The sequence below is a fragment of the Lacerta agilis genome, chromosome 8, assembly GCF_009819535.1.
Source record: "Lacerta agilis isolate rLacAgi1 chromosome 8, rLacAgi1.pri, whole genome shotgun sequence".
NCBI lineage: Eukaryota > Metazoa > Chordata > Lepidosauria > Squamata > Lacertidae > Lacerta > Lacerta agilis.
This window is the reverse complement of record NC_046319.1, coordinates 10,461,211-10,487,128: the sequence shown is the minus strand read 5'-3', so window position 1 is coordinate 10,487,128 and position 25,918 is coordinate 10,461,211. Positions and strand designations below refer to the sequence as shown.

General features: G+C 45.3%; 1 protein-coding gene across 1 annotated transcript in view; it reads right to left on the bottom strand.

The window, feature by feature from the left end:
• Nucleotides 1–432: 432 nt before the first annotated feature.
• TNFRSF8 (TNF receptor superfamily member 8) overlaps nucleotides 433–25,918 on the bottom strand; it is a 37,559-nt gene continuing 12,073 nt past the window's right edge. The window contains exons 3-10 of the mRNA XM_033156874.1: nucleotides 12,010–12,138; nucleotides 10,012–10,167; nucleotides 8,352–8,445; nucleotides 7,988–8,202; nucleotides 6,595–6,762; nucleotides 2,637–2,662; nucleotides 1,054–1,267; nucleotides 433–708 (exon numbers count right to left, since the gene is read on the bottom strand). Of these exons, the coding sequence (XP_033012765.1) occupies nucleotides 461–708; nucleotides 1,054–1,267; nucleotides 2,637–2,662; nucleotides 6,595–6,762; nucleotides 7,988–8,202; nucleotides 8,352–8,445; nucleotides 10,012–10,167; nucleotides 12,010–12,138 (1,250 nt within the window). The 3' untranslated portion in view covers nucleotides 433–460. The remainder of the gene's footprint in view (nucleotides 709–1,053; nucleotides 1,268–2,636; nucleotides 2,663–6,594; nucleotides 6,763–7,987; nucleotides 8,203–8,351; nucleotides 8,446–10,011; nucleotides 10,168–12,009; nucleotides 12,139–25,918) is intronic.

The following is a 25,918-nucleotide window of genomic DNA, read 5'->3' as shown; positions in this document are numbered from 1 at the left end:
TTTCCAAATCTGGAGCAAATTTGCCTGCAAATTTGCCCGCAATGGGAACACACGAGACCAAGACTCAAATCGTTGTTCAGTCATACATTGGTTTTCGAACAGAATGCGTTCCGGAAGTCCATTTCCGAAACGTTCGGAAACCAAGGCGCAGCTTCCGATTGGCTGCAGGAGCGTCCTGCAGCCAATCAGAAGCCGCGGAAGCCACGCCGGACGTTTGGCTTCCGAGGCAAAGTTCGCAAACCGGAACACCCACTTTGCAACATTCGAGTTCTGAGTTGTTAACCAAGCTGTTTGGAAACCAAGGTACGATTGCAGAGCACTTCCTACGCTAAAAACACCATAGAGATGGAGTCATGCTTCCTAGCTCAATAAGACTGGCTGGGGGAATCCCAGCCAGATGGGCAGGGCATAAATAATAAAATTATTATTTATTATTATAAGCGCACCCGTCATTTTCCAGCTAGATGGCCAAAGCCTTTTCACAGGAATTGTGGAATTCCCACTCTTCCTCCACGGGAGTTGTGATGTCACTTCCTGGGTGGAATTCCGTTTCCTGTTCCGGATAGTGCATGGCCAGTTCCTTCCCCTCTACGTTCTCCTGGCTCTCAGAGCCTCCATCTTCCTCCTTGGCAAGGCACATCTTCCCGGAAGGCACTTCCGAAACGCCCCCCACGATCACCGTGTCAGCTCTCATAATGTATATTTTCTCTAGGGTGGGGGGAAAGCAGGAAACAGTGTTATTACCCCTCCCTCAGTCACACATAAAGCATAGCTTCAGGTGGGGGAAAACAGTTGGGGGTTCAAAACATTCCTCACTTCATTTTTTTTAATGTTCTTTTTGCAAAAAAATGGATATGCAGTGGTACCTGAGGTTGTCCAAAAAAACATTTGCAAACCAGAACAATTACTTCCGGGTTTGCGGCATTCGGGGGCCGATTTTTTTGGGAGCCAAGCCGTTCGACAACCAAGGTACCACTGTGTTCTACAACCCATAACGGAGCACTCACTCCCACAGGAGGCAGTGAGGGCCACCGACCTTGACGCCTGACTCACCGATGTGGTTACTCGTGTGGTTGTGCAGGGGGGGCTCCACAAACGTCCCTCCATCCATCTGAAGCAGCTCGGCACCATCAGGACCAAGGTCAGGAGTGTTTTCCATTTCCAAGACGGAGGAGATGCCGTCAGTGGCTTCTGTGAGGGGTTCGGGATTCAGCTGGTCCCCCTCTCCTGATCCATGCCCTTCGGAGTCCGGCCCATTGGTCCTCTCCTTGCAAAGACAGAAAAGCAGGAGATCAATGGGTGAAGGGTCTATCCTGGGCAGGAAGGCCAGTCATCTATTCTCCCTGCCCAGTTCTCCCTCTCTGGCTTTCCCCACCGTCAAGATTTAAGCCCCGTAGAAGTTGCCTTCGAAACAGTGTGCTTACAGCAAAGGGCAGCGAAGGCAAGTGAGGGCCTGGTTCAGAGATGGGGAACTTGTGGCCTTCGAGATGTTGCCAGAACACAACTGTTGTCCACGCTGGCTGGTCAGCTGACAGGAGGTGGGGCCCAGTGACATAGGGACATCCACGGGTTCCTCTTCCCTGAACTAGGCCCTCGCTTGCCTTCACTGCCCTTAGTTACGTCCATCACCAAATAGAATAGAATAGAAACAGAATTGTAGAGTTGGAAGGGACCCTGAGGATCATCTAGTCCAACCCCCTGCAATGCAGGAATATGCAGCTGCCCCATACAGGGATTGAACCTGCAACCTTGGCGTCATCAGCAACATGCGCCAACCAACTGAGCTATCCATGCTGCACTTTGAATGCAGGGTTGGGAAACCAGAGGCCCTCACATTGCCATCCCCGACCACTGAGCATGCTGGCTGAGGCTGATGGCAGCTGGTGTCCAACGTTTGGAGGGCCAGCTTCCCATCCCATCAGGCAGACCTGATTTCAAATCCTTGCTCAGCCATGAGACTCACTGGGTGGCCTCAATCTCCCTGTTTTCTCTTTCAGCTTAACCTACTTGGCAGGGAAAGGAAACCTAATAGCCAGGAAATGGCCATTTGGACCACTCTGAGCTCCTTGGAGGAAGGATATCATGCAGGCACACATTGACATGTCCTCCCCTTCTTTTCTCTCTCTCTCTTTCTCTTTTTATAATAATTTTTAATTGATTTTCCACATTTTTAACATCTTTACAATAATCATTTTTCCTCTCTATTTATTAGGTTCTTTTGAACCCTCAGACTTCCCTCCTTCCCTCCACGGGTTATTTCCTTGCCTCATAATTAACTGCATATTTTATGTTTTCCAAATAAATATATAAATCACAAGTAAAATGTAGTAAAAATTTCTCATTACAAGTAGGCCTATCTTCACGTTCCTGTCAGTGACTTTAAAATTTTACAGTGATCTTTTAAATAAAGTAAGAATTTATTCCAGTCCATTTCGAATACTTGATCTTCCTGGTTTCGGATCTTTCCTGTCAATTTCGCCATCTCCACATAGTCCATCAGTTTCTCCTGCCATTCCTCTTTCGTGGCACTTCTTCTTGCCCTCCCCTTCTTTTTTAAAAAATAGCAACAGCTAGAAACATAAAGCTTTCTTTAACCCCTCGGTATGCCAAGTTGCAAGGCAAGGGATCATACTTACTTCGCAAATCTTCGCTGGGTTAGAGGCTGCAAAAGAGAGAGAAAATGAGAAGGGGGATTAAATCTCCATTAATTTCTGGAGACGACAATCCCAAAAGGTTTCCCTCTCCCTACACAAACAAAGCCTGTCATTCTTTAATTAGGAAAGGTCTCTGCCAAAAAGATAATTGATGGCCTCAGGCTTTCAACATCTTTTTAAAGAAGGAGAGATTATTTTTTATTTATTTCATAAAATTTATATGCATTTATATTTCATGAAATGTGTACACGATTGTAAAACACACTACACACACACACACACACACAAGCAAAATCCCATCAGTGGTTTACAAAAAGAATAAAAGCATGAAATTATCAGTTAAAAGCAGGTAAAAACAACTATTCAAAATTAATTAAAATCAGTGGCAAATGGATTAAAACACCTGCCAACATTCTATATGATACAGGCTTTCACCAAAACAAAATGTTTTTAGCAGATGATGTTTTTTAGTGACATCAAGTAGGATCAATCACTGTGCTCTTTTTGGCATCTGCCAAAAACATTATGGTTTAGGCAAGCCTACCCAGACATGTAGAAGGCTGATGTGTCCTTTAATCTGTTTTTAATTTATTGCTGTTTTTTTAAAAAACGTTTCAAGTAGTAGTATAATTTTTATGAACTCTACAGATAAAAATATATGGATTAGGAAAACCCATATAGAACGTTTGTCAACGGCTCTGAGCTTAAACAAAGCCTCCAGACTCAGCACCCCTAGGTAGGGACGGCGATGGTCCTTGCCAGAAATCCTGGAGAGCAGCTGCCAGCCCGTGCAGGCAATACTGAGCTAAATGGACCTATGGCGTCCTATGTTCCTCCGATATTCAAGCAAAGCATTGCATGATGGGCTACACTGAGCTCCTAGGACAGGGAGCACCTGAAAGCACTCAAAACATGTATAAGCTTCATCCTGGTACCCAAAACAAAGGGAACTGTGCCACCTGCTGTTGCAATGAAGTCATGACAAGAACCCAATCGACCAGCGCTCTTCCGCCACCCCAAACCTGAATGCCTTCTGACTTAAGAGCAAAAGAAGAGCCCTGTTGGATCCGGCGTATGGCCCATCTAGTCCAGCATTCTGTCCTCGCAGTGGCAGCTCTCCCTTCAACTCCACAAAGTCCTCTTCTGCTGTTTCCAGCGACTGGTATCAAGAGGTATAATGCCTCTCACACAGCAGACAGAGGGCTGTCCGCTCCTCTTTTGAAGCCATCCAAGCTGCCAGCCACCACCTGCTTCCTGCGGCAAGGAGTCCCGCAGTTTAATTCTGCGCTGCATGAATAAGGGCTTCCTTTTATCTGCCCTGACTCTCCCCAACATCCGGCTTCCTTCGATCTCCACAAATTCTAGTGTCACGAGAGATGGAGGAAAAAGCTCACTTTCTCTATGAGACGCACCATTTTATACACCGAGAACCATAGAATTGTCGAGTTGGAAGGGACCCCTGAGGGTCATCTAGTCCAACCCCCTGCAATGCAGGAATCTTCTGCTCAACATGGGGCTCGAACTCACAACCCTAATACTCTACTGACTGAGCTACGCCATGTCAACTTTTGCTCACCTCTCACTAGAGGCAAGAGCCAGTGTGGTGTAGTGGTTAGAGTGCCCGATTAGGACCTGGGAGAGACCAGGGTTCAAATCTCCACTCAGCCAGAAAATTCGCTGGGTTGACCTTGAGCCAGTCTCTGCCTTGACTTATTATTATTATTATTATTATTATTATTATTATTATTATTATTATTATTATTATTATTATGTATACCACCCTTCATCTGTAGATCTCTGGGCGACTCACAACATAAAAATACAATATAAAAAGAACACAAGAATAAAGGTTAAATATCAATATTTACGTATGTTGCATTTATTTATTCACGCATGGACAAATGCCAGAAAGCTAAAATTACTGCCTGCAGTTACTGACCTCTCCTTGAAAGTGTGGTAAGAAAAACTGAGAAAAGACAATGCGCTATTTTCAGCTTAGGCCTTTTTGAAATAATCTTTTGGATGCGTAAACCAGTGTTTTTCAACCTTTTTTGGGCAAAGGCACACTTGTTTCATGAAAAAAATCACGAGGCACACCACCATTAGAAAATGCTAAAAAAAATTAACTCTGTGCCTATATTGACTATATATAAAGTAATTTTTCAATTTTTCCCACGGCACACCAGGCAACATCTCGCAGCACACTAGTGTGCCGCGGAACAGTGGTTGAAAAACACTGGCGTAAACAAAGCCTTGAAGCAATAACAACCATTGATTAGTTTAAGTATATGATTTTGTATGAGAAATGTTTAAAATGTATGATAGAAATCAGGGTTTTTGCGGGGATGCAATAAGAAGGGGAAGACGAACCATGTATGCCACTTTGAGCTCCTTGAGGGGGGGGAGGGGGGTATAAATGCAATTAATTAAATAAAAATAACTAAATATTATTCCAGTGGATGGCACTGCCTGACCTGTTTCCTCCTCCTGAATCTCAGTGCTGCTCTTGTGTGACCCAGCAAAATTAGGGACAAAATTAGAACGAGTTGGCGTTGCGTCTCATTGGCCCTGCCTCAGCCAATCGTTGGCTCTGGCTCCGCCTACCGTTGAGGTGCCCCAGGGGCGTAGCAAGCCTCTGTGCTGCCCGCGGCGGCGCAGAGGCACCCCCCTGGGGGAGGGGCACGACGCACGTGGATGCCGCTGAAAGGAGGAAAAGGGGAAGCGTCCCCTTTTCTGTGGCTTTTTTTTGGCCCGAGGGGCAGGCCAGCGAGGACGGGGCGTCACGCTTGTCCCTGGCATGACGCCCCCTCCTCACTGGCCACCCCTCGGGCCGAAAAACAGCTACAGAAAGGGGGGGAAGGGAAGCACCTGCTCTGCTTCCCTTTCCCCCCCCTTTCCGTAGCTGTTTTTCGGCAGGGGGTGGGCCAGGGAGGAGGGGGCGTCATGCTTGTCCCTGGCATGACGCCCCCTCCTCGCTGGCCCACCCCCCCGCCGAAAAAAAACGCTGGGAGGGGGGAAAGGGAAGCAGAGCAGGCGCGTTCAAGCCCCTGCTTTGCCTCCCCCTTTCCCCCTTCCATCGGCTTTTTCCCTGTTTTTTCTCCCCCCCCCCTTCCAGCAGCTATTTTTCGGCCCCTCGCACAGAAAAATAGCCGCTGGAAGAGGGGGGGAAAGGTGGCGTGCCCCCGTTCGGGGCCCACCCGGTGGGGTGGGGGGGCGGCCAAAGTGTCAACCCCCCTCCCCTGGAACCCGGGGCGGCCTATGCCCCCCCTGGCTACGCCCCTGGGTGCCCCGCCTTCTGCCCCACCAGCCCCAATGGGCACCAGCTGCCATTTGCAATCAGCATCCGCAAAAGGTAAATGTTGTCATGACAACGAGAACACGGGGCTGTGGACCCCGAGGGACATCTTTCCATCTTTGGCAGGAACACCAAAGTTCATAATTCTCACCCCAAGCATATCAAGAAATATCTATAACGATTAAATCACCTGTTCAGCCTTCCCGACACCTGTCATTTACTGAATTTGTGGGCAGGCAACATGAACGCTTGTCTCTCTCTAAAGAGCTTAGCTTCCCCTGGTATTTCAAGAGCCCAGCAATGGAAAACATCAATAAATCTGCTTTTGGCTGTGTGGTATAAGAACTTATGGACTTTGGCTGTTGCGGCAAAAATTACACGTAAACTTCATGTTTTTTCGGGGTGGGGGGTGGGGGTTTGAAGGATCCAGAACACTTTTTTGGTGGTATTTTATTTCCTGTGTTTCTGACTTGGATGCTCATCATGTCTCAATTATAAAGTGGAATGTTTGCCATTCTTTCATTCCTATTTACTGCGTGTTTGGTTTGTATGTGGTATGACGGAATACCCTGCCACTGCGCTTCTGGGTTGTTAATGATGTGATATGTTATTATATATACATATATATGTTATAACAACCAGCACCTTGAAGATTGAGCATAGATTTCCTGCGGAAGAAGGTCAGCTCGCTCTTCGCTGCATGGGGGACGATCCACGCCTTGCAAAACCTCCTCCGCCAGAACATCACCAAGCCGGCAAACAGGACCAACACGGAGAGGAGGACAGCAACCAAGAGGGCGAAATCAGTCTCCCCTGAAATGCCGAAGACACACAGAGGAATGGGCAAGGAATGAAAGGAAAGGGCGAGGAAGAAATATATGTGGAAGGTGGTTTAAAGAAGCAACAACTGTGGAACTGAGTAACGCCTTGTGATCTGTTCATTTGGCAAAGCGCAGCAGAAGGAATTAATTTATGCACCTTTGATAACTCTATAACAGTGTTTTTCAACCACTGTTCCGCGGCACACTAGTGTGCCGCGAGATGTTGCCTGGTGTGCCGTGGGAAAAATTGAAAAATTACTTTATATATAGTCAATATAGGCACAGAGTTAATTTTTTTAACATTTTCTAATGGTGGTGTGCCTCGTGATTTTTTTCATGAAACAAGTGTGCCTTTGCCCAAAAAAGGTTGAAAAACACTGCTCTATAAGATATAGATTTGGGGGATTTTTAGCTGAGGCAGTTGGCCATTCCAGCCCCTTGACTCCTCAAGGCTAGACGACTGTAATGCATTGTGGTGTGGGGCTGCCCTGGGAGACAGTCAGGAAAACTTTACTTGGTCCAGAACACAGGCGCTAGGGTTTTTCCCGGGAGCCAGGGGATCAGATCAGACCACACTGATCTTTCTTGCCAACTGTTTTTAAATACTGTGCCTTTGAAATCACTGTGACTCGCCCTGGTACCTCACAGGGGAGGGTGGCTAAGCAGTGCTTTTCGTGACCCAGCGCTTGGATCTCCTCGGTGCAGAAGTTCAGCTTTTCGAAACACAAAAAAATACAGTTCTAAACAAAGTCACAGAAAGGAGACAAGCAGCCGACATTTTTGCAGTTTGCTTTTGGGAGAGAGTGGACAGTGCTTTGAAGACGCAGACCCCATCTGCACTTTCGTTTTAAAGCTGCATTGTACCACTTTAAACGGAATTTCTCAGGATTCTTTGGGTGGAAGCCATTAATAACAACAACAATATTTACACACACACACACACACACACACACCGCCCATCTGGCTGGGTATCCCCAGCCACTCTGGGCAGCTTCCAGCAGAATATTAAAATACAATGATTCATCAAATATCTGCCTTCAGATGTCTTCTAAAAGTCCAACAGTTGTTTATTGCTTTGACATCTGATGGGAGGGCGTTCCACAGGGCGGGCGCCATGACTGTTTAAATTGGTACGATACAGCTTTAAATGTACAGCGCAGATGAGGCCTAACACTTGATTCGTCCCCGTGCCTCCCCGCCAAACACCATTTGCAAACCTCTGTTCGGTTTCTTCACAGGCAAGATGTGGGTGGAGTTGAATTCGCCCCTGCCTTCACCGACGGTTGTGCTGAGGACGCTGGCAGGCGAGGGGTCCAGGAGAACGGCAGCCGCGCCCACCGGCAGCGTTGACTGCCCAGGCGAGTGGTCCAGGCAGCGTTTGTCCTGTGTGGTTGCCCCTTTACCCAGAGGGACATTGTTTAACTTGGCACAGCTGGGGGCGGGTGAGAAGGAGGGAGAGGGAGAAAAAAAAATAACCCAACACAATGAGAGAAATGTTACAAACGACCCTGCAAGGTAGTCCACCGGGTTTTTGTTTATATCCGCACTAGATAAAGTATTGCACAGAGGAAGATCACTCACTCAGTGCGAGGCTTGCAGGTTTGGGTGCTGGAATCTTCATCAGAGAAAGTACCTGGAGGGCATTCCTCACAGACGGTATCTGTGTCGGAGGTACCTGGGGAAAATAATGATAAAAGACTAGTTTAAAACAAGCATCACCAGAGGTGCCATGGTTGGGGGTCCCAGGAGGTCAAAGACCTGTTCCTATTTCTGCAGCTGGGCCTCTCTCTCCAGCTTCCTAGAGCAGCCAAAAGAGGAGCTCTTAGGTACTGAGAAGGAGTCTCAGTGTCCCTATTTTCTAGGGACAGTCCCGGATTTACATAAGCCGTCCTGGTTTCTGATTTGATCCCAGAATGTCCCGCATTTCCTTAGGATGCTCCTACTTTCATCGGAGAAATGTTGGAGGGTAGGGAGTTATCCAAACTCTGAACCATCAGAAGGTAAAAGGTAAAGGACCCCTGGGCGGTTAAGTCCAGTCAAAGGCGGCTGTGGGGTTGCGGTGCTCATCTCGCTTTCAGGCCGAGGGAGCCGGCGTTTGTCCACAGACAGCTTTCCGGGTCATGTGGCAAGCAGGACTAAACCACTTCTGGCACAACGGAACACCGTGACAGAAGCCAGAGTGCATGAAAACACCGTTTACCTTCCCGCCGCAGAGCTACCTATTTATCTACTTGCACTGGCGTGCTTTCGAACTGCTAGGTTGGCAGGAGCTGGGACAGAGCAATGGGAGCTCACCCAGTCACAGGGATTCAAACCGCCGACCTTCCGATCGGCAAGCCCAAGAGGCTCAGTGGTTTAGACCACAGCGTCACTTGCGTCCCTGAACCAATCAGAATGCAGCCTTGTATAGGGAAAAAATGTTTTATTATGTTAAAAAATGTTTTATTATGTTTTTATATATGTTGGAAGCCACTCAGAGTGGCTGGGGCAACCCAGTCAGTTGAGCGGGGTATAAATTAGTAAAATTATTATTATGGAATAGGATGTCCCTATTTCCATCAGAGAAAAGTTGGAGGGCATGGAGTCATCTGACGAGAAGTCAAGGAGGCTAGTTGTCACCTTGGAGCATGGGTAGGCAAACTAAGGCCCAGGGGCCGGATCCGGCCCAATAACCTTCTAAATCCATAGTCTGGCCCCCCACAAGGTCTAAGGGACAGTGGATCAGTCCCCTGCTGAACAAGTTTTCTGACCCCTGCTGGAGGATCGACTCTAAGGTCACTCTGAAGAAGCACACCAAGGAGGAGCTGTTGTTTAGGAAAACTGGAAATACACATAGCAAGGAAATAGCGTGCAGGCTCTGCTACGTAACATTCATGGAAAACACAAATTAGGTCACCCTCAAAGGAGATATTGGAGCACCCCAAATCATTTACCCATAGAGGAGAGGACTATTGATGGCTACTAGCCACGAAGGCTATGCTCTGCCTCTGGTTTCCCTTTGTGCCACTTGCCTAGAAAATAGCAGATCTCGCTGAAAGGAGACCGGCATCGATCGTTGAAACGCACCCCTAATTTTTATTATTGCATGATGAGGGTTATTGCCCCCATAAGTAGGAAAATTCCACCCAAGGGCTCATAACATGAGAACAAATATGGCAGGATCTCCCCTGCCGCCCAATGGCAGAACGCGTTTCCCCCCCGAAGCAAAATCCTGACAGGGTTTCAATTGCTTTGTACCTACCTTTGGTCTTGACCCCAGAGCCCGGCTTGCAAGTGGTCAGCGGGACGCAGGTAATACAGGTGCCCGTCGACGGCTCCTTACAGTACCAGGCAGGCTGGCATTGGCACTCCCGGTTGGAACGGCTGGTGCAGGGACGTTTTTCTACTAGGTGGCGGTCTGTTGGAGAGGACCCAAACAGATGCCGTTTTAGTCCACAAGGTAGGTTAGGCTGAGAGGTAGTGACTGAATGAGGCCTGCCCAGCGAGCTTTGTGGCCGAATGGGGATTTGGACCCAGATTCTAGCTTTGGTCTAACACCGGGAAAAACTTTCAGGCATCATAAAAAACAACCACCTATCTGACAGTAAGAGCTGTTCGACAGTGGAACAGTCTCTCTCGGGAGGTTGTGAACTCTCCTTCCTTGGAGGTTTTTAAACAGAGGTTAGATGGCCATCTGTCAGAGATACTTTAGCTGAGATTCCTGCATTGCAGGGGGTTGGACTAGATTGTTCTTGGGGTCCCTTCCGACTCTACAATTCTATGAACCTGTGGCCCGCGAGGCCTTTTTTTTGGCGTTCCTTGTCAACACTGAAGAAAAAGCATCTTAAAGACTTAAAACTTGTGTGTCGTGCGTTGTTAACAAAAGCGTATGCATCCGTTTGTGCATTGTATTTGTTTAATAATTCAATCCATTCATGGTGTATGTTAAATGATATTAAATATATTGCGAACCATTTAATTAGCAATATGGAAATCTAATTCAGTGTGCGGCCCGTGGGCCCTGTGTCGAAGTACTCTTGCAGCCCCCTTGTATGAAAAGTTGGACCGCCCGTTCTAGATCAACAACTACCCTGGCTCTCATTGCATATGATGCTTGTTATAGGAATTCTAATGTCTCATATATATAAATCATACGTTCATAAATTTACAAGGCAAACACATACATAAGTATATAAGCCACGTGTCTGAAATAGTACAGGAGAGCAATCCTGAAACCATTTTGACTCTCCCAAATTGACCTCAAATGTTTCTCTGCAAGGAGGAAGGAAATGTGAAAGCCTCTCCATTGTCTCTTTGCTCACAAATCCTGTCTTAGGGGTGTATTTGTGTATGCATAGGGTGAGCCTGGGACCTGGATTCAGGAACTGCGCATTTACCATCACAAAAGAATGCTCAGAATGCCCAGGTATTGCAATCAGTGACCATTATCAGGTTTCCTGGCAGACAGGGTTTCTGCTGTAGACCACCTCTTCAGTGATGTATGTATGATTTTTTTTTGGGGTGGTCTTGAGCTACAGGGGAGTCAATTTTCAAATGTCTATATAAGGGCTTGGACGCATGGCTTGGGGTCCCTCCCCCCCTCCTGTGTGTGTGTGGGGGAGCACCCGGTTGCAACAGTTTAATAAAGAACAGGCTTACTAGCTTACTAGCTACTGTGCTTCTCAATATTCTCTGGTCAAGGACGCGGGTGGCGCTGTGGTCTAAACCACAGAGCCTAGGGCTTGCCGATCAGAAGGTTGGCGGTTCGAATCCCCGCGACAGGGTGAGCTCCCGTTGCTCAGTCCCAGCTCCTGCCCACCTAGTAGTTCGAAAGCACGACAAAGTGCAAGTAGATAAATAGGTACTGCTCCAGCGGGAAGGTAAACGGCGTTTCCGTGCACTGCTCTGGTTCGGCAGAAGCGGCTTAGTCATGCTGGCCACATGACCCGGAAACTGTACATCAGCTCCCTCGGCAAGTAAAGCGAGATGAGGGCCGCAACCCCAGAGTTGTCCGCGACTGGACCTTTATTTTCTGGTTGGCCTCTGTTGTTTTCTCCTACCAATGGAGAACCTACTTAAGGACTCTATATGAGCTCTTAGATACCCCATAAGGGAAAGGGAGCAGTATTTTTCTTATAACATGCTGAAGTCTTTACCACGGACTTTGACACCTGAGGCTGGTGCAGGAGGAGGCGAGCCCAGGCGCCAATCGAAAAGGCGGTGTGCTGCAAAGGGGAACGGGCGTCCGGGGGGCAAATACCTGGCAGGCACTGCTTACAAGCCTCGCAACGGGGCGTGACGTGGGCTTCGTTCAGGTAGTAGTCGTCTTGGCACAGGATCTTTTTGCAGTCCGTGAGGTTCGCAGGGCAAGTCACAGTCTGGGTGTATCCTAAAAATAAAATAAAATAAGTTAGGAGGCCACTCTCAACCCAGTCCCAGGGCCTTTGCAGATCCCACTGTCGTAAGATCATTGGGTTGGAGAGGACTCTTTAGTTTTCGCCAAACGTGGCTTTTCTTCCCATTTATAATTTTTATTGTCTTGTGAGGATGATGTCGCGGTAAGACAGGCCAGCTGCTATTAAAGCCACTGGTAAGTTAATCTCTGCTGGCACATACCGTATTCTTCGCTCCATAAGATGCACTTTTTTCCTCCTAAAAAGTAAGGGGAAATATCTGTGCGTCTTATGGAGCGAATGGTGGTCCCTGGAGCTGAATTTCCCAGGGGCCAAAAGAGGATCATGCTTTTTATTTTACAAAGAGAAAAGGGGGTGTTGAAAGGACCCCGCTCAGCAGCTGATCAGCAAGAGATTGGGAGAGAGATAAGAGTCCCCGGCTCCCTTTCAGCCCCGCCCTCTTGCCACGCCCTCCTTTGTTGAATGTGCTGCAGAGGGAGGTTGTTTGTTTCCCCAGCGACATGTGACTGGCTAATTAGATTATCTGTCTGGAAACTGTAGAAAAGGCTCCCTTTCCTTTAGAAGCTGCAAAAATGTGAGTTGAACCCCATAAAAACGGGGCTTTTCCTCTTTGCTTTTCCCCCTTTGCAAAAAAAAGCTGCAAAACTTTTAGCTGATCCTAAAAAAACCCAGGACTTTTCCCTTTGCAAAAAAAAGCTGCAAAACTTTTAGTTGATCCTCAAAAAAACAGGGTTTTTCCCTTTGCAAAAAAAGTTGCTAAACTTTTAGCTCATCCTCAAAAAAACAGGGCTTTTAGAGGAGGAAAACCAGGAAAAAAATCTGGGTTTCCTCCTCCAAAAACGAGGTGCAGCCTATGGAGCGAAAAATACGGTACTTTTGATCAGAATAAAAGGAGAGGTTTTTAATTAAAAGTTTGCTTTGCAGATTGCCATTCTTCCCACGCAGCAAGTTTAAAAATTGTAGATCCTGAAGGATCCTGAACTTTATTAACCTGTCAGGTCATTCAGGGGGCTCCTTTAAGAGTCGAAGCCTGGCTTTCCCTCCTTCCACCCACACGACTCCTTCCCTGCCTTATAGGGGGAGCGTTAGGTCATGCAAAGCCTGTACCTGCTACTTGTAGTGGTATAGCTCAGGCTGAAACTGACCAACTGCAGGAAAAACAAAGCCTTAAAAGGAGTCCTGAGCGGATTATACATCTCTATTTCAGCACCCAGGACTGGAAGGGGAACGCCTTATTTAATGCTAGACCCTGACAGCGTGCTGTTCATGCCCAACAGAAAAAAAGAACCGTCAGAAGGACAAAATGTCAGAAATTTCCTCTAGAAAGACAGTAAAAACACCCCCCACCCACAGAGTTCTCTTAAGTTCCTCGAGGGGAGTTTTGGGGCTTGGCTTCCAAGGCCACAGAGTTTGCAAACTTTGATGAGTCACCCACCCAGCTCATCTCAGACAGCCCCCCAAAAGCACCATGTTTCCGGAGGGAGGGGAAGCTCCCCCTTCTGGCATGACAGACCACACCTCTCTGGTTTTTATGAAGAAACCACAACTAAGACTGCTCACGCTGGTTTCTGAGAGTTCAATAACAAAAGCACAGCGAAATCGCCTTGGAAGCCAAGCCCCAAAACTCCCCTCGAGGCCCAGCCGACCACTTCGATCCGCGGATCTGGCCCTGTTACAACTGCTGCATAGCATCCCTTCCACATTTGCAAGAAGAACTCCCATCTTTTAGCGTGGCAGAAGCCACGCTTTGGAACTCCCTGCCACTTGACATCGAGCAGCTGCCTTTGCTGTGCTTTTTCCGGCGCCTGCTAAAAACATCCTTGTTCAGACAAGCGCACCCAGGTGTTTAGAACGCGTGTTTTTAATTCATTGCTGGTTTTAATCCACCCCACCCCCCAGCGATCTAATTGCTTCTGCTAATCATCTTACTGCTTTATTCTTCTTGTCAATCCCTTTGAGGTTCTCAACAACCAAGCGGTATGTAAGTTTTATGAAATAAATCTGAGAGAATAAATAAGGAGGAATAACGATATTTAAACTCATTTCCAATGTTGCGCTTTTACAGTGTTATGAGCTGACCTGGGAACAGTTGCTGGAGGGGGGGGGGTGGATAGAAAGCCAGTCAGCGAAGGGTTAAGGACCTCGGGCCAGAGAGACATACGTGGCCCTCCAGGATTCTCTCCCTGGCCCTCAGAACTCTCCGCAGGCCACACCCTCTTCTATCCAGGCCAAACCCTCTAAATGATCCTGCTTCCTGCCCCAATAAATTTTGCAAGTCTGGAATATACCCTTTGCAGATCCCCTTAATTTCTATGATTCTAGGATTCTAGTGAGGTTGTCCTTGCAGTGCACAGAGGTACTGACCTGGGGGGCATTGGTAGCAGCACCGTAGGGGTTCTCTGTTGGACCTGATGACCAGCCCCAAGCAAGGCAAGTGACCCGATCCCTAGAAAGGCAGAAAGACAAAAGCCATAATTAAATGCTGAGAGGCTGCATTACGCGCCTTCGCAGACGATTTGATGTTATCCCTGCAGGAACCGGAAAGCAGCGTCCCCAGAGCTTTGGAATTAATTGAACAATTTTGACTTGTAGCTGGCTTCAAATTAAATAAGCAGAAAACCAAAGTTTTAGGTAAAAATTTGAGTGCAGAACAGATTCAAAGAATACAAGAAGGCACTGGCCTCAATTTTGTCAAAACTGTAAAATATCTAGGTATCAATCTCACAACCAAGAATTTGAACCTGTACAAGGACAATTATGAAAAACTGTGGATGGAGATAAAGAAAGATATGGAAATATGGACAAGACTAAAATTGTCGCTAATGGGAAGAATAGCAGTGGTTAAAATGAATGTCCTACCAAGGATGCTGTTTTTATTCCAAGCCATACCAATTTTGGATAAACTGGATTGTTTTAAGAAATGGCAAAAGGACCTATCGAAGTTTATATGGCAGGGCAAAAAGCCTAGAATTAAGTTTAAGATTCTAACAGACTCTAAAGAGAGAGGAGGCTTTGCCCTGCCGGATTTAAGACTTTACTTTGAAGCAGCGGCCTTTTGCTGGTTAAAGGATTGGTTTAAATTAGAGAATGTTGATGTGTTGGACTTGGAAGGACACGATAACATGTTTGGCTGGCATGCATACCTTTGGTATGACAAGGTTAAAATTCACAGAACGTTTAAGACTCACATAGTTAGAAAATCCTTGTATCAGGTTTGGACTAGATATAAAGACCTTTTGGAGAGAAAGACTCCTAGATGGATTTCTCCAGTGGAGGCCAAGGCCTATAAGAGATCGAATATGTCTGCAAGTTGGTTAAGATATATGGACATATTGCAGCAGGAAGGGGACTCATTTAAGTTAAAAAGCTACGATCAAGTGAAAAGTCAGGTCCCCGATTGGCTGCAATATCACCAGGTGTATGAAACATTTAAAATGGACAAAAAAGTTGGTTTTCAAGTAGAAAAATCAAAACTGGAAACAGAACTGATAGAATCGAACTTTAAGAACCTTTCCAAAATGTATAATCTTTTGCTAGAGTGGCATACGAAAGATGAATTGGTTAAATCGTCAATGATAGATTGGGCGAAAGATGTAGGACATAATATTATGATGGATGACTGGGAGAGATTGTGGCAGAAAGGTATCAAATTTACTGCTTGTCATAGTTTAAGAGAAAACATAATGAAAATGGTTTATAGATGGTATTTGACACCAGCTAAGATAGCTAAGATGAATACCAAAATGTCAGATGTATGTTGGAAATGTAAACATGCGAAAGGTACCTTTTTTCATATGTGGTGGTTGTGCCCAGCGGTAAATGCTTTCTGGGATAAGATTTATAATGAGTTTAAGAAGGTAATGAAAGTTACCTTTTGTAAGAAACCAGAGGCATTTCTTCTGAGCATAACCAATGAAGAGATACCCAGTCAGGACAGAGTGTTTTTTATGTATGCCACAACAGCAGCTAGAATCTTATTGGCAAGAACATGGAAAGGGGAAGAGATACCAACGGTGGAAGAATGGCAGATGAAGATGATGGAATATATGGAACTCGCAGAACTGACCGCCAGAATCCGGGACCAGAGGGAGGAGAAGGTGTCACAGGATTGGAAAAAATTTAAAGATTATTTAGTTAAATCAGTTAAATTGAATATTTGAGCAGAATTAAACAGAATATCGGCTTTAGTAGGTTTATGTTAGATAAAACGGTTAAGAGGAAATTTTTTGTGCGAATGATTTATTTGTTAAAAATGTGTTAAGATTTGATGCTAAGATAAGATTTATAGTTGATTAGGTATTTGATTAAGTAAAGTTAAGCATATTAAAAACTTGGGTAAATGTTAATGGAATAAGATACAAAGCTACCTAGAAGATATATATGATTTTGAAGACAGTGGAGGGAATGGGGGAAGTCCCCAAATAGAGAAGATAGAAATAAGGAAAGTATGAAGATAAGTGTTAGGTTAAGGTTTGTATAAGTTTCTTTTTCTTTTTATTGTTATTGTTTGATTGTGTTTATGTAGTGTGTTTTTATGGTGTTAATGTTGGTGTTTATGTTATGTTTTTCTTTTGTGTTAATGGAAAATAATAAAAATCTTATTAAAAAAATAAATAAATGCTGAGAGGCTGCATGTTTCTCCTGCACCGAGCAGGGCGGAATCTGTGTTTCTAAATACCGTACATCCGAAATAATGCGCAAGACGACTTCCGGTTTGGTGCCGGTCAATGGCGGACGGGAGTCCGACGGCTCCGTCCTCCGTAAGGCTTTAGGGATTACCGTGCCTGCGCCACGGGTCCCTTAAAGCCACGGGAAGAGCGTCCCGTGGACCGTTTTCCTCGTGGGTCCCAGACGTGCCGTCCCCGCTCCTGATTGACCCTCGTAAGGGGGAAAATCAGGCGAGCGGAGCTCCGGTACGGGACTGAAGAGGTGACTGCCTTCGGAGGATCAAAGCAGCGATCCCGCCAGATTCGAGCACCAGACACTTCCTACTTAGAAACTTCAGAAGAAACTCTGTAAGTAAAGATTTTGAACAGATTTTGAACTTTGAGGAACAATAACTTACAGAGAAAAGTTAAAAGGAAGCCTGCTCCCTTTGAACTGTTTGCCGGAGCTTGGTAGCGCTAAAAGATCAAAGCCGCGACTAACGGTAAAGTTTTGCGAACTCTGCCAAACTTTTTAAAAGTGGATTAAAAGTTGCTTTAAAGATGTTTAAGGACTTAAAAACAGGAGATATGGCAAAAGAAGACACCGCTCTCCCTCAGGATTAGGATTCGGGGTTGGTAGCGGGCTGCAGTAAATTGTTGCCATTTTTTCTTTCTTGCTACTGTATCAGTGACTGTTTACCAGTGGAGACATTGTGGATATTTTGTGGCCAGCTAAAGGTAAAGGGACCCCTGACCATCAGGTCCAGTCGTGTCCGACTCTGGGGTTGCGGCGCTCATCTCGCTCTATAGGCCGAGGGAGCCGGCGTTTGTCCGCAGACAGCTTCCGGGTCATGTGGCCAGCATGACAAAGCCGCTTCTGGTGAACCAGAGCAGCGCACGGAAACGGCGTTTACAACCTAATATAAAGACTTGGTGGTAACACTGCAAGGGAAATATAGTTACTGGCTTGGGCTATTTAAAAAACTAACTCCTTTTTGACTACAAGATACTTTGAGACTTTAAAATTGGAAACTCTGTGCCTGGAAGTTTGATTACTGGACTTGTGTGGGACTCCTGGCTCAGCAGTCTCTTTGTTCTCAGAAACTGCTGGCCACCTGGTGTTTACTTTTAAGACTGTTGGCTTTCTGCTGTGAATGTCTGAAACGGTTACCACAGCAACTGGAGTGACCTTGAGATTACAATTGCAGAGCTCACAGGATATGCATGAGAGCACTAGATCCAAAACATCTAGCTCTTCACAAAGAAAAGGCTCTTTTTCCCTATCTTTACAAGAACAGATGGAGAAACTAACTGCTAGTGTTGCAGAAATAGCAGAAGGACTTAAAAGCGTGACGGAGGGGCAGAGCCGTCTCATTCATAGGGGCAGGTGGCGCGGTGCACCAGGGCGCCAGGCCCCCCAGGGGCACCCCCGCGAGCCCGCCGGCATACCGGGCGCCCCCTCCCCAACCTGCCCCCGCCCTGAGGGGCCTGGCACTGCAAGCCAGCCACCCTCCGGAGCCCCAGCTGGAGCGCTGGGAAGGGCGCGCAAAGCCCCGCGCTGCTCCAGCGCCACGTCCATCATCCCCCGAGGGGCGGCCAGCGCGGGAGGGAGGTGGGCGAGTGGGGGATGAGGGGCGTGGCGCTGCATGCCGGCCACCCTCCGGAGCCCCAGCTGGAGCGCTGGGAAGGGCGCGCAAAGCCCCGCGCTGCTCCAGCGCCACGTCCATCATCCCCCGAGGGGCGGCCAGCGCGGGAGGGAGGTGGGCGAGTGGGGGATGAGGGGCGTGGCGCTGCAAGCCGGCCACCCTCCGGAGCCCCAGCTGGAGTGCTGGGAAGGGCGCGCAAAGCTCCGCGCCGCTCCAGCGCCACGCCCCTCATCCCCCGCTCGCCCGCCTCCCTCCCACGCTGGCCGCCCCTCGGGGGATGATGGACGTGGCGCTGGAGCAGCGCGGGGCTTTGCGCGCCCTTCCCAGCGCTCCAGCTGGGGCTCCGGAGGGTGGCCGGCATGCAGCGCCACGCCCCTCATCCCCCGCTCGCCCACCTCCCTCCCGCGCTGGCCGCCCCTCGGGGGATGATGGACGTGGCGCTGGAGCAGCGCGGGGCTTTGCGCGCCCTTCCCAGCGCTCCAGCTGGGGCGCCGGAGGGTGGCCGGCTTGCAGCGCCACGCCCCCATCCCCCGCTCGCCCACCCCCCCCTCCCGAGGGGCGGTCAGCGCGGGAGGGAGGTGGGCGGAGAGGCGGCTCACCGGGGGCGCCGAGGGATCGTCGCGCCAGGGCGCACGATCCCTTTGAGACAGCCCTGCGGAGGGGTTGAAGCAAACGCAGGCTTCAGTTAATACAATTAGTGCATCAGTTAATGCTACAGTTAACTCTGCAATAGAAAAACTACAAGTCGATTTAAAAGCTGATATAAAAAATTCCACTGACACATTGGAGAGATCAATTGGCCAAATTGAGGAGAATGTAAAAAAGAACAGAGATCAAATAAATATAATAGCACAGGAGGTAACAACTCTGAAAAAGGACTCTGAGGAATTTAAAGTGGTCCAAGAAAAAATAAAAAAAGTGGAACAGAAACTGGATAACATAGACTTGGAGAATTTAGAGAGAATTGGCACACGACAGAGAACTGTAGAAGAGTCTCTTGCCTTTCTTCAACTCCACCAGAGAGAGGGAAACATCCGTCTCAGGGGTCTTCCAGAATTGGAAGGAGAAGACCTGAAAGCCTATATTGTGAAGTTATTTTCGTCATATTGGGAATTGGAAGAAGTAAACGTTTCAGCACGCATAGTGAAGGCCTTCAGATTTGGGCCTAGAGGATCCAGAGGGAAGAAAAGCACTAAAACAGTCAGCGACTGTTTGCTCGTGTTGCACGATAGAAACGACAGGGATTTCTTTCTGGATCTGCATTATAAAAATAACCTGGTGGTACAGTGGAGTAAAGTCATTTTTTATAAGGATATCCCCAGATTCTTTTTGGACAAAAGAATTCCATATAACGACTTGGTTGCTGAGTTAAGAAGAAACAACATCTCCTTCAGTTGGGAATTTCCAGAAGGCCTTGCATTTACATTTGAGGGCAAAAAGATAAGAATCAAATCCCTGGCCGAAAAGCAAAAATTTTTGGATAAACATCTGGAAGAGCTCAAAGGGCCACTGGATCCATCATTTCTACAAAGACGTCCAGGAGTACTTCCACCGCCGGGGACACCAGGACCAAGTGAAAAGGACCCAGAAGAAGACAAGAAAGCAGAAGCAACTGGAGGAGAGGATTAAAACAAAGGAAAATGGCGTTTAGGCTAATGACATGGAATGTACGGGGATTGAACCAGAGACCAAAGAGACGCAGAGTATTTCATGGATTGGAAAAGAAGAATTTGGACATTATTTGTTTACAGGAGACACACATAGTTCGGCGACATAGAAGATTACTACAAAATAAAAAGCTAGGCCAAGAGTTTATATCATCAGACAAGGTCAAAAAGAGAGGTGTGGTAATATACGCAAAGGAGAAATATAGCCCAAAACAGCTATTTAAAGATGAAGAAGGGAGATACATCGCAATTGAAATTAAAATACAAGGCGAAAAATTTCTGATTCTGGGACTCTATGCACCAAATGATGGAAAGTCAATTTTCTACAAAAAAATACATGACCTGCTGTTGGACTATTTGGATTACAAATTAGTTTGCCTTGGAGATTTTAATGGTGCAGTTTCCACTTTAATGGATAGATCACAAAGAACCAAATTAACAAATGATGGGAAACTACCTAAGACTTTTTTCGAAATGGTGGATAATCTAAATTTGGAGGATGCTTGGAGGTTAAAAAATCCCACCGATACTGAGGCAACCTACTTCAGTGAATCCCAGAAGTCATGGTCGAGGATAGATTATATTTGGATATCGAACGAATTGGCACCAAAAATACAAAAAGCAGAAATCGGCCCAAAAACTTATTCAGACCATAATCCTGTACAGGTAACTCTTAATATGGTTTCCAAGGGTTCTTTCAGATGGAGAATGGATGACGCGTTGATGAGAGACACCAAGCTGGTAGAAAGAGCTGTGAAGAAGATGAAGGAATATTTTCAAATCAATTGGAACTCGGAAGTAGAAAAAAGAATTGCCTGGGATGCAAGTAAAGCGGTAATGAGAGGATTCCTCATAAGTGAAAAAGCAAAGAAGAAAAAACTTCAAAATGCGGAAATGGAAAGACTGTTGAAATTAATTAAAGCTAAAGAAAAAGAGTTAAGAGGACATCCCAAATCTCTAAGAATTCAAAAGGAAATTAAATACTTACAATCCCAGTATGCTAAAACTATGAATCAAGACATAGAATGGAAATTAAAAATGATGAAACAAAGGTCATTTGAATCTGCGAATAAATGTGGAAAACTACTAGCTTGGCAATTGAAGAAAAGACAAAAGGCAAATGTCATCGGCAATCTAGCAGTTAATGGAAAAATAGTGGAGAACCCGGAAGAAATCAGAAAGTGTTTTCAAAAATTCTATAAGCAACTGTACAAGGAGGAGAGGATAAAAGAAGAAGAAATAGACCGATTTCTGCAACAGCATGGTTTGCAAAAGGTCCCAGAGGATAAACTAATAACTCTCAACCACCCAATATCGACCCAAGAGATTGAAGATGCAATTAAGAACATGCAAATAGGAAAGGCACCAGGACCAGATGGACTAACAGCAAAGTTTTATAAGATTCTTAAAGATTGGCTTTCGCAGCCTTTGAAAGAAGTTTGCAACAAAATACTGGAAGGAGATAGGGCGCCAGAGACGTGGAAAGAAGCCTTTATCACACTGATTCCAAAACCAGATACAGATAGAATGCAAATGAAAAACTATCGTCCAATCTCCCTTTTGAATGTGGATTACAAAATTTTTGCAAATGTTATGGCTACAAGATTAAAAAGAGTGCTAAAAGACTATATACATAAAGATCAAGCGGGTTTCCTTCCAGGAAGACAAATAAGTAATAATACAAGAATTATTGTGGACATTCTAGAAAAACTGGAAAGAAACATAAATACAGAGGCAGCACTACTGTTTATTGATGCGGAGAAAGCCTTTGATAAGGTATCTTGGATGTTTATGAAAAAGAATTTGGAAAAGATGGGAGTTGGAGAAAGATTTCTAAATGGCATCAAAGCCATTTATACAGAACAAAGAGCAAAAATAATAGTAAATGGTGTGATATCGGAGGAAATTGAAGTTGAAAAAGGAACAAGACAAGGGTGCCCTATCTCCCCTTTATTATTTATCACGGTCCTGGAGGTTCTTTTAAATATGCTACGAAAAGAGAAACAGATAAAAGGAATCAGGGCGGGAGAGAAAGAATACAAACTACGCGCCTTCGCAGATGATCTGATGCTATCCCTGCAAGAACCGGAAAGCAGTGTCCCCAAAGCTTTGGAACTAATCGAACAATTTGGACGTGTAGCTGGCTTCAAACTAAATAAACAGAAAACCAAAGTTTTAAGTAAAAATATGAGTGCAGAACAGACACAAAGATTACAAGATGGCACAGGCCTCAATTTTGTTAAATCTGTAAAATATCTAGGTATCAATCTCACAGCAAAGAACGTGAACCTGTACAAAGACAATTATGAAAAACTGTGGATAGAGATAAAGAAAGATTTGGAGATATGGACAAGACTGAAACTGTCGTTAATGGGAAGAATAGCTGCGATTAAAATGAATGTCCTACCAAGGATGCTGTTTTTGTTCCAAGCCATACCAATTTTGGATAAAATGGACTGTTTTAAGATATGGCAAAGGGATTTATCGAAGTTTATATGGCAGGGCAAAAAGCCGAGAATTAAGTTTAAGGTTTTGACAGACTCCAAAGAGAGAGGAGGCTTTGCACTGCCGGATTTGAGACTTTACTTTGAAGCAGCGGCCTTTTGCTGGCTAAAAGATTGGTTTAAATTAGAGAATGTAGATGTGTTGGACTTGGAAGGACACGACAATATGTTTGGATGGCATGCATACCTTTGGTATGACAAAGTTAAAATTCACAGAACTTTTAATAGCCATATAATCAGGAAATCTTTGTATCAGGTTTGGATTAGGTATAAGGACTTATTGGAGAGAAAGACTCCTAGATGGATATCACCAGTGGAGGCCAAGGCCTATAAGAGACCAAACATGTCTGCTAGTTGGTTACGATACATGGATATATTGCAGCAGGAAGGGGACTCATTTAAGTTGAAAAGTTACGATCAAGTTAAAAGTCAAGTCCCTGACTGGCTGCAATACTACCAGGTACATGAAACATTTAAATTAGATAAAAAAATTGGTTTTCAAGTGGAAAAATCAAAACTGGAAACAGAACTGATCGAATCAAACTCTAAAAACCTTTCCAAGATGTATAACTTGTTGCTAGAGTGGCATACGAAAGATGAATTGGTAAAATCAACAATGATAGACTGGGCAAAAGATGTGGGTCATAATATTATGATGGATGACTGGGAGAGATTGTGGCAGAAAGGTATCAATTTTACTGCATGTAATAGTTTAAGAGAAAATGTAATGAAAATGATATACAGGTGGTATCTGACACCAGTTAAGTTAGCCAGAATGAACTCTAAAATGTCGGATGTGTGTTGGAAATGTAAATCGTCGAAAGGTACCTTTTATCATATGTGGTGGTCGTGTTCAGGGGTAAAGGCCTTCTGGGACAAGATATACAATGAGCTAAAGAAGGTAATGAAAATTACCTTTTCTAAGAAACCAGAGGCTTTTCTTTTGAACATGACCAACGAAGAGATACCCAGTCAGGACAGAGTATTCTTTATGTATGCCACGACAGCAGCTAGAATTTTATTGGCAAGAACCTGGAAGGGTGAAGAGATACCGACAATTGAAGAATGGCAGATGAAGCTGATGGAGTATATGGAACTCGCAGACCTGACCGCCAGAATCCGAGACCAGAGGGAGGAGAAGGTGTCGCAAGATTGGAAGAAATTTAAGGATTATTTAGTTAAGTATGTTAAACTGAATGTTTGAATATTTGTGCAGAAATATGTAAAAGAATCGGCTTTAGTAGTTTAAGGTTAGTTATAATGGTTTTAAAAGAAATTTTGATGTACTAGATCTATTTGTAGAAGGTGATAAGATACAGAACATAAGCTAAGAACTATATTGGTTTAGATAATTTTGAAGAACATTAAGATATTGAGTACGAGTTAATGGGGAAGGAAATGAAGCTACCTAAAAAGTATATATGTATTTGAAGACAGAGGAGGGATCAGGGGAAGTCCCCCCCAAGAAATGAAAACAAGTGGAGAAATTAAGATAAGGTTTTGGTAAAGTATGTATAAGTTTTCTTTTTTGTATGGTATTGTTGTGTTTTATATTGTTGATTTTGTTTTATGTGTTTATTGTGTTTATGTAATGTTGTTCTTGTTTTGTTTTGTTTTATGGTAAAAGAATAAAATCTCTTTAAAAAAAAAAAAGAAATAATGCGCAAGACATTGAAATATGGTGAAACTCTCCACATAAGCTCAGGATCAATGACCAGGGCCTGAGTGTTGTTTCTCGAAAGAAAGGGAAAATAGTTCCAGGCGTGGTTTCAGGAGGGGGAGATGACTGGTGGTTTTGTCGTGGTTTCTGTTTTGATTCCATTGGAGGCCTTAAAAAGAATGAGGTGGCCGGGGGACCAAAACAGCTGGTGGAACTCCCTGCCACAAGATCTGGCAAAACCCACATGCTTTAGAAAGGGTTAGGGTTAGACAAATTCATTGTTGTTGTTGTTGTTCAGTCGTTCAGTCGTGTCCGACTGTTCGTGACCCCATGGACCAGAGCACGCCAGGCACGCCTATCTTTCACTGCCTTCCGCAGTTTGGCCAAACTCATGCCAGTCGCTTCGAGAACACTGCCCAACCATCTCATCCTCTGTCGTCCCCTTCTCCTTGTGCCCTCCATCTTTCCCAACATCAGGGTCTTTTCTAGGGAGTCTTCTCTTCTCATGAGGTAGCCAAAGTACTGGAGCCTCAACTTCAGGATCTGTCCTTAACTTCAGGACAAATTCATTAGCCCCTAATAAAAGCCTGGTTGCTGGATCAGGCCAGGCAGTGACCCCTCTAGTCCATCATCCTGTTCCCTGCAGTGCTCATTCCTGGCCATCAGCTATGTTTGCTAGCGCTGATGGGATTTGTAGTTCAGCAACATCTTGCAGGCCAAACGTTCCCCACTCTATCATGTCACTTGCCTTTTCTCTAAACTAAGAAGCCTCAGAAAGCCTCAGACACTACAAACTTTCCTTGCAGGGAACGAAGGGAACATTCTGGAACCGGCACAAACCGAAAGGCGTACAAAGCCTTAGTCACAAACTCATGCAGTGTGCAGTAGCATTTAATCTCAGGGAAGCAAGCATATGATTTCAGCCACCGTGAAGCATCTACTTCTTATTTAATCCAAAATTATTTTATTAAACTTCAAGAAATTCCACATACAATTCCAATACATATTTTTTAAAAATCCTTTTATATTGTTGACTTCCCACCCCATTTCCCAGGTTGCTTTTCTTATCCTTTCTTTGCTGCATCCTGTCTTCTTCCCTCATTTTACATCATAACAACACAATAGTCTCTCATTCTTTCTGTTGCTCATAATTCAAATCCTGCCCACCGATTCTTCAAACCATAATATTCCGTGAAGCATTTATTTCTGAGACGTCTCGTCTCTTTCTGAGGCCCTCAGACAGCCCCGATTCTGGCTCACCCGTAAGAGAAAAGGTAGGACGTTTCTCTAGATCCGTCTCTGAATTAAAGACGCTGAGTTTGATTTTTCTGGATGACTGTAGAAGTTCAGAGTTGAATCGAAACAAGACATACTATCAAGAGATGAAAGGGGTTGGTAGTAACAGATGTGACATTTCAACCCCTTTAAAAAAATTGAGGTCAGTTTGGCAGAGATTGTAAAATAATGAAAAAATTGTAGACATGTGTGTGCGTCTTGAAGACTTGGGCAAGTTTATCTGCTAAACGCTTTTTTTGTGCTTTCTCAGCTCAAAAGACACATCTTAAAAAGCAGAGACATTACCTTGCCGACAAAGGTCCATATAGTTAAAGCTATTGTTTTCCCAGTAGTGAT